At 44.4% G+C, this 9,442-nt stretch overlaps 1 protein-coding gene across 1 annotated transcript; it reads right to left on the bottom strand.

Annotated features, from left to right (window-relative positions):
• Positions 1–8,639: 8,639 nt before the first annotated feature.
• On the bottom strand, positions 8,640–9,179 carry LOC140220212 (uncharacterized). The gene has a single exon (XM_072290239.1). The coding sequence runs from the start codon at positions 9,177–9,179 to the stop codon at positions 8,640–8,642; it is 540 nt and encodes a 179-aa protein (XP_072146340.1).
• Between the last annotated feature and the right edge of the window lie 263 nt (positions 9,180–9,442).

The raw sequence follows: 9,442 nt of genomic DNA, 5'->3' as shown, positions 1-9,442 counted from the left end.
AGATTCATCTCATTTTCATCACCTATAGTCCACGAAAAGCTCAAAAAAACTATACACTTTCCGTTGTCCTATCGCCTTTTTAGCCTTTGCAATTTCGTTTCAGATTTGTTTTGTTGAGTTTGTGTCCATGGTAGAGTCTTGTTGCTGGTTTAGTGTGTTCGTGGTCATAGTTCAATCGCCTGTTGCTGTTTTTGTTTCCACTTCTATCCCATCCACCTTTACCCATACAACAAGCCGAGCCATCACATTACTTGACTTGCCCTGCTAGCCGCCTCATGTGAATTCGCACCGCGCAAGCCCTAGATAGGATGCAAGCCGCCTTGTGCCTTTCGCCTTGCATCGCAGCCCTTTTTGATTCATCTGGCAATGCCTATTGCTGCATATACCAGCGAAGCTTTGCCCTTGATTGCTTGTTGAGAAGCTTTGCTCAACCATGATTGGCGTTGAGAGGATAAGGAAGCTTTGCCCTAGCCGCCGCTGCCTTGTATGCCCAGTTGTGCCTTCCAAAAACTCTGATTCGGAGGCTTTTTCTTAAAACAGGCATAACTTTTCACTCGTAACTCGGATTGAGGTGAATTGTTTTTTGAAATCGGCTGAATTAAATTTTGCACCAGGATTTCTTTGGCTTTGCTAGGTTTTCCATTCTCATATTTGCCAAATTCGACATGGAAGTGGGAGTACTCAAGCTCCAAAGTTGTTGCACGCTTTTCAAAGAACGTGCCTGAATTTCTTTGGCCAACATCCTACCTTTGTTCAAGCTAAAACTTTTTGTGGTTCTATCTCGTGTGATCCTTATTTGGAGAAAAATATACAAAAAATAGTTGAAAAATAAAAAAGTTGCAAAAACAACGATCGGAGGAAAAATTAGGAAAAAGAATAAAAACAATTGCATTGGTTGTTGGTTGCTTATTCTTTCAGTTCTACCCATCGTTCTTTGTTCCAACTTGTTGTGCTACATCTAGGGACACATTTTAGCCAGCAATTGTGACTAGTACTTTGGATACTTATTGAACTTTGCTAATCTGCTTTCGATACTTGCTATTCCTTGCTGTCATATTGTGCATGCCCAAAGCTCCACATACACTTCTGTCAGTACAGGTTTACCTTGCAACTGTTACACTCAAACTTGACAATAGATTGTGCCACCCTATTGTGTTTGGTAAGAACACTTGCAAGACGGTGGTAAGCCGCTTGAGATATTGCTTTCCGCCTCCTCCACCACCTAGTAGTTGCTAGTTGACAGGGATAATACTTTGGGGTTGTCTTTTGCTATCTTCTAACCCTGACAGGGAAATGAGTGGAGTTGCCATCAGACTTCAATGAGTGTATGTCCAAGGATGAGCTTACAAGGCTTCTTGATGACCATTGCACCTACATCACTGGGAAATTTGATGAGTTGATGCGCAACGTTATCAATCTTGTCACCCGGAATGAACATGTTGAACAACGACCTCCCCCAGAGTGGCCACGACATTGCCAACCTAATTTTTATGGTGAGGTGCATGATGAGGATGATGACAACGCTGATGTTTTTGATGATGGTGCCCGCGACGCGGTCCGTCTGCACCATAATCGTCAGGGTATGGGAGGTAATCATAATTGGTAATAATGATCCTTTTGCTAAAATAAAAATTATCATGATTCCTTTTGCTTGTAATGCTGATCCAGACTCATTTAGATTGGGAACTTGCTGTTGAACAAAAGTTTAATTCTTATTTAGTCCCTGCTAAGCATAGGGTTAGACTTGCAACTAGTGAGTTTACTGGCTTTGCTCTATTTTGGTGGAATGATCTTTGCACTTGTTGATGCAAAAATCAAGAGACGACTCCTGCGCACTAACACACGAAACTTGGGAGAATCTGCTTCGCTCTTGTTCGGGTTGTAGCCCTATCGATCCATGGCGTGCCAATCAATCTAACTTGTTGATTGACAAGGACGGGTGAAATGTCAAATACAAGAGCAAATCGGCTGGCATTCTGAATCACTCCATAGGATGTATCGACAAGACTGCCAATACGAGCAAAGACAATCGGCTAGATCAGCCGATGTGGATGTAGCAGATGTAAAGGAAACATGAAATACAACCAAAACAGTACTACGTGAACAACACTTAAAACAGATCTAACTGGCTATGTGATAGTAGATTAGTACAAGAAAATAAAGCAAATGCCGATCGGAACATGTTCTAATATGTATAACTATAATAAAAACTAAAACAACAAGATTTATCAAATAAAACTTGTAGATCTAGTAAATATCGATAACTTGTGAATAAATCTAGAAGAAATGACAGCGATGCCCTTGAAGTTAAAGCCTAGAAAGTATTCGGTAAACGCAGAACTTACAGTCTAGCCGGAGATCGAAGTGATGCAGCCCATCTAGCTTGGAAGAACTCATGAAGAAAAGAAAACGACGGCAAAGTCACCGACTTGAAAGTAAATTGCGAAAATAGTAGATTTGTATTGATTATGATGTGTGTATCTCCAGACCTTACAAGGCCCCTATTTATACCCTATACATCAAGATCTCTAATCCTAATCGGTTACGACAAATCATAAAATCTATCTCTAAACAAACAAACTTTCTAAATAAAAACGACTCGTGCAGGAGTCGGAAACGAGCTTGGCCTCTACCGACCCAAACTTGCTTCTCGTCGGCCGAACCTCCAACATTTCCAATCGGCTAGAACCCTTCTCGCTTGCATCGGCTGACTCCATCGACTACGCCTCCATCATCTCCCATCGGCTATACCCCTGTGATCCCATCGGCTAGGCTTCTACCTTACTCTATCGGCCGATCTCCCATAACTTCATCGGCTAAACCCTCTGCAACCTCACCGGTAGATTCCACTAGCCGTTGTCTTTCCACTATGCGCTGGCATCTCTGCTTCCTTTTGACACCATCCTTGGCGTATGTCAAAAAATGGTGTCAACACATGCCCCCAATTTCGGAGTGAAACTCATCTTTTGCTCCAAAATTATCTCAGCCATGATTACCTTCCCTAGGAAAACACCAATATTTACCAATCACTGAGTAACAAAATATTTTCTGTTCCGAAATCTCCTCAGTCATGATTGCCAAAAAAAGCGTCTGGGGGTAAAAACTCTTTGAGTTTCGCGCACGCGGCTGAAGAGATACCGCATTTACCCTCTCGGGTGAGTTTATAAATTTACAGCCGTCATCTTCTTCTTCCCCACCAGTTCATCTTCTCGCACCACCATACCTTGCTTCCTCTTTCTCTCGGGCGAAAGGCGACCCTTGATGATTTCCGGCGACCGTCAGAGATCTCCAATGACCATTGGTGATTTACTTGATAACCACTTCAAATCCCAAACTAATTCCATGGCCACTCTTATTGCCGTCCCCGAGGTACACCTCTTTGCCTCCATCATTCTCCCCGTGCTTTTACTTTCCTTTCCTTACTCAGCCATTTTCGCATTTCCCAGGCCCTTAGAGACAGAATCACCATCCCCATAGCTGATACCTCTGGATACATCACCTTAGGCCCCATGGGAGATCCCGATCCAACAGATCTAATTAACTTGGAGACTAATAGAATCCCTTTCAAATCTGCATCAATGGATCTGGCCGATTGGGATAGCACCTTCAGATCTTGGACCAACCGCACACCCGGATGGAAAAATTGGTATCTCAGGGTGGCCAATTCCAAAAGAGTCTTCTAGCAAGAAAGCTGCATCAGTCAATGCATTACTCTTTCTTTATCAGATATGGATAGGAACGAACCCATGCTCGTAGCCGCATCATATTTCTGGTTAGACGCTCTAAATGCCTTCCTGTTTAGCCATGGGCCCATGACTCCTACCTTAGCTGATGTCCTAATGCTAACGGGCTTCGATATCACCTCTGCCAATTTGCCATTTCACTTCCCAGCTAAAGGTTCTCACCGGCTGGAGACAAAATCCATTGGTGGATGGAAAGGCTATATTGATCGTCACATCAGAACTGGAACCGTCGATGAGAAGGAACATGTGGCCTTTCTAAATATGTGGCTGGACAAATTTGTATTCTGCGGAAGAGCAGCCGGCCCGACCAGTAATTTGCAACCTTTGGCCGAAACATTGGCAGCGGGGTCCTCAATTCCACTGGGAAAGCATCTTCTTGGATCGACCTATCACTTACTGCATCAGGTATGCAGCAAACTATTGGCCGGAGAACCCATCGGCAATTTGGGCGGCCCCTGGTGGTTCATCAACCTATGGCTTAATCTTTACTTCCAGCGCGCCTACCAGTACGACCTCAAGAAGATGTCTTTCCCCAGCGATCAGCCAGAGGAAGAACCAGTTGTAATCTATCGATGCATGTCTTATGGTGAAGCAGTATCGATCGTCCCTGGCAGTAAACCTACCCCTTCTGCAGCAGCCGAGGCCTTTAAATGCTGTTACAACGGACTCACCAAAGGGCCTACCATCTGGTACGCTTACCACAATGAAGTTCCTATCTTTGAGCTGCCATATTGCTTCGACTTCGTCACATGCACCTTTAGCGGAGAAATCCTAGAGACAATCATCAAGCCCGGAATTCTTCTAGCTAACTTCTTTGCTGGTAAAGGTCAATACTCGACATATGAATTTTATCACCCATCGGCAGCAGCTCATCAACTTGGCTTTGGACAATTGCCGATAAGACCTTATTTCGCCGATCTTGTGAAACCCCGTGAGAAACTTTCCTGTGGCCTTGAATACAACATACTTAGCAACTTGGCCCCGGATACTAGCACCATCAACTTGGAACCATGGACAGCTGCAGCCTTCACCATTAAACAATTCAGGTTGTGGTGGAAAGAATGGAAGAACCATCTCTTCTGCCTGGAAACAGGGATTTATTGCAGGAAGTTTGACCCAGACTTCAATGATCCTGATGGAAGGGTAATCACCATCGATTCCACCGAATATCCTTTCATCACCAATGTTTTCTTCCCACTAACACTTTTTTCCTTTTACAGGGTGTTAACTTTACACCTCCAAGAGTTAGCCAGAGCAACAAGCCGATTGCCTACGCCCCTCCATCGGCTGATCCCCTCATCGGCTACGGTGCGCCATCCTTAATGGACATAGCCGCGGGCCAAAAGTGCAAAGTTTCTACTCCTGAGAAGACTACCCGTAAGAAGCACCTTCAAAAGGGCTCAAAATCAGCACAGGCGTCCGCTCCACCAACAGCAGCGTCAGCCCAGGAGACTGATCCGACGGCAGCAGGGGCACCCCAAATGACTATTCTGGCGGTAGTAGCGTCAGTACCTGAATCACTTTTGATAGGGGCTATCCAGGTAATCTCACTTATTTGAATCTCTCTAGATATTTCACCAGTGCTGACTCTTATTTCTTTCAGCCTTCGCACAATCGGCAACAGAAGAGCCCGTCCCAGAATCGGCTATGCCTCCGCCTCCTTCATTGGCTGATCCGCAGGCTAAAGATACTCAGGAGACTGCACCGGCCATCACCCCAACACTTGAGGTAAAATGCATACTCTATTCCAGCCCTCTCAACCCTTGTTGCTAAGAATCAGCCGGTTTTCTATACAGACTATCCCAAAAGTGTTGGCCGCTACTCTCGAAACACTGGCAGCCGATGTACCTTCCGAGAACATGCCTCCCTCCGCTGAACCAGTTCAACAAAAGTCCCCAGTGGAATCACCATCACAAGCTAGAGAAACCCAATGGAACATGGTGAACACTTTTTGCATATTAGCCGATTTCCAATCAACTAGCTTCATCAGCTTATACTTTACTGATCCTTGCAGGCTTAGGACACTCCGAACAACAACCTCTTCTCATTCCAGGTTGGGGAAATCCATGAGGAAGAAGAAGTCTTATCACACCCGCTGGTTCCAAGATCTATTCCTGATGACGTAAAGGCCAAACTTCAGACATACTTGACTTCCTTCAGCAAGACATTGGCCAATGCATGACATCCTCTGCAACCTCAAAGGCTAGATCCTAGAAGACAAAGAAGAGGCCATCCTCCCCGTGACCTACATAGAGAGTCACCAAGTCCCGGTGTTAAGAGCTCTACGCCGTATAGCTAATCGCGCCAAATGGGAACAAGTACATAAGGACAAGGAATTCCATAAGCTTCAAGCCGACGAAATCCATCGCAAGATTGGCTTTCTCAGAGAATCTCACCCTAACATTGTTGGTGAAATTGATTGGCTCAAAGCGAGGAGAGCAGAATTGATGAAAGAATTGAAAAGCATCAGTGACGCCATCACCACCGAAGAAACTAAGCTTGCCCAACTTCCAGAAGTCCTCAAGCAGCTAGAGTAGGAAAAGCAAGCACACGCTCACCAAGCTATTCGGCTACATCCGAGCATAACTGACATACCCGGCTCAGCCGATGACAACCGTAGGGAAATAGAGGCTGCCGATCAGATTCGCCTGCGTGCGATAAACACCATTCAAACTCTCCTGGCATAATTGTAACGAACGTTATTGGCTTTTATGTATTCTGGTACTTGGTACATTCCTCTTGTGATGTCAATATTCAATGTCCGTCTTGAATGTAGTTTGACCGTTCCTTCGTAGCTTTTTCTAACTCGCCAATGGCTAGTCCCACTTAAAGCCCTTTTCGACTGACCATTGCTCATATTTCACATGTCTATTCATCTTATAAATACAGACCCCTACGCCTTCCTTGAGGTCACCCTCAAGACCGCACACACTGCAAGTTCTCGAGCCAGATCGAATTCACGTGACCAAGATGGCTTCCTCTTCTTCAGTCAACCAGGTTTTGCTATGTTCTCTCTACTCCAAATTCGTTATCCTGAACCGAACCTTGACTCTTTGTTCTTTTTCCTAGCCAAATAAAGTGGACGAATAGTTTGAACAGGTCGTCCAGATCCTGCATTCTAATGAACCGCACACCTAGGAGGACAAAGCTTTGATCCAAGCTCATTGTGATCGAATCAGAGACCATCTACCTACGGACGTCAAATCGATCTTGTCCTCAATCGAAGTCGCAGGCTCAAACCAGTAGGCACAACAGCCAATCCTTTAAAGATATCAACCTCCCCCCCCCCCCCGGGTATTGCTCGAAGACAAGTTGGCCAGTTTGGAGGCTAGGAAAATTCAACTTCTACTGGAATTGGGCCGAGTCAACAGGGAAATTGGCACTACTGAGGCCCAACGGGGGCACCTCCCAAGCACATCTCGCCAAAAGGAGTAAGTACTTGCCGATATCAGTACGGAGCCGTTCAGATTCTCCTGTGATGAAATATCATGGACATAATACGACGATGACTTTGATGTAATAACCTCTTGTATTCCAAATGTTGCAAGTATTATTTGTTCTAAGGGCGACTTGTATCGTGTTGGCCATATCATAGCCGATTTATCGGCGATCCATGTGTCTGCCCTTTTTTCTTCTTCTTTCTTTTTAGACTGAAGGCAATACCCTCGATATCGGCTATGTCAGTCCGAGGCATCACACCATCAGCTATGCATCTACCCATATACTCGGGTAGTACTTCTTTAAGTATTTGCCATTTAGAGCCCTTCTGAACTCCTCTCCTTCAAGTGTGTCCAAAATATACGCGTTACCAGGAGCACACCGGTTTATCCGATACAGTCCCTCCCATGTAAGCGACCATTTTCCAAATTTGGGATCTTTAGACCCAATCGGAAATATCAGCTTCCAGACTAAATCTCCTTGGAAAAACTCCTTGACCTTGACCTTTTTGTCATACCATCTAGCCACCCTCTTCTTATTTTCTTCGATGCTGATCAAAGCCCTTAGCCGATGACCCGATAGGCCTTCCAACTCCCCTTTCATCTTGGTAGAGTATTCTTCGGCTATTAACTGATCTTGCAACGACTCACACCTAGACCTAGTATTTAACTCCCAAGGTAGAACTGCTTCATGTCCATAAACCAATTGATAAAGGGATACTTTTGTGGCTCCGTGACAAGCCATCCGATACGCCCATAAGGATTCGCTCACGTAGTGTGCCAGCACCTTGGCTGCTCTTCGATCTTCCTCTTAATTAATTCAATGATCCCCTTGTTGGATGATTCAGCTTGACCATTTGCCTGGGCATAATACGGAGAAGAATTCAACAACTTAATTCCCACACCAGTATCAAATTCCTTAAACTCTCCCGAAGTGAACATTGTCCCTTGATCAGTCTTGATAGTTTGAGGGATACCAAATCGATAGATGATGTGTTCTTTGACAAAATCAACCATGCTTGCCGATGTCGCATTTTTCAGGGGAATTGCTTCAACCCACTTAGTGAAATAATTTGTTGCTACTAGTATGAACTTATGCTACTAATGGATAAATTTGGCCGATCAAATCAATACCCCAGCCCCTAAACGGCCACGACTTTATTATAGAATTCATAACCGACATCGGGGCTCTTTGCACATTGCCAAACTTTTGACAATCTTGACAACCCTTATAGTATTTAAAGCAAACTTCAAGTATAGTCGGCCAATAATGCCCATTGTTTCTAATCATCCACTTCATCTTGAAAGCCGATTGATGAGCTCCGCAAACCCCTTCATGAATTTCGCCCATCAGATGCTTGGCTTCTTCAACCCCGAGGCATTTAAGCAGGACCCCATCAACTGTCCGATAATAAAGGTCATCTTCAAGCAACACATATTTCAAAGCTTGAAATCGAACTCACCTATAAACTTTCTTGGAGGGATCTTTTAAGTAATCTGCTATTTCTTTCCTCCAATCATCAGCCATTAACTCTAAGGCCATAGCACCATAGATCGACCGATAACCAAAAGCATGCTGAGCGAGCTTGTTAGCATCCTCACTGTAATCTCTGGGAATATGTTCAATAATCACACTCTTTAATTCTTTGAGTAACTGAAGGCACTGCTCGTAGTAAATTCTCAAAATATCATCTCTGCATTCACATCCTCTAGTTAGCTGGTTAATAATAAGCATAGAAGCCCCAAAAATCTCAACGGCATCAGCTTTGATTTCTCTCAGCAATTCGATCCCTTTCAAAACAGCTCGATACTCAACCTGGTTGGTAGCAGAAGCCTCAATCGGCAGTGAGAACTCGTAGTTTGCCCCCTGAGGCGATATAAGGATTATGCCAATTCCTAATCCAGTCCCACATGAAGATCCATCAAAGAATAAAGTCCATGGGGCTATTTCAACAATAGCAACCCAGAGCCCACAATGCTGAGTAACGAAATCGGCCATGACTTGCCCTTTGACAGCTTTAATTGATTCGTACTTGATCAAACTCCGACAGAGCCAGAATCCACTTCCTAATCCTTCTATTTAGAATCAGCAATGACAACATGTATTTGACCACATCATCCTTGCATACCACAACGCATTCGACAGACAATAAATAGTATCTAAGCTTAGTGCAGGAGAAATATAGGCACAAACACAATCCCTCAACTGGAGAATACCTAGTCTCTGCGTCCAAGAGTCTTCTGCTCACATAATAAATTACT

This window comes from Setaria viridis, chromosome 8 (assembly GCF_005286985.2).
Source record: "Setaria viridis chromosome 8, Setaria_viridis_v4.0, whole genome shotgun sequence".
Lineage (NCBI taxonomy): Eukaryota > Viridiplantae > Streptophyta > Magnoliopsida > Poales > Poaceae > Setaria > Setaria viridis.
Note: the sequence above shows the minus strand (reverse complement) of the source record. Positions and strands in the feature narration are given on the sequence as shown.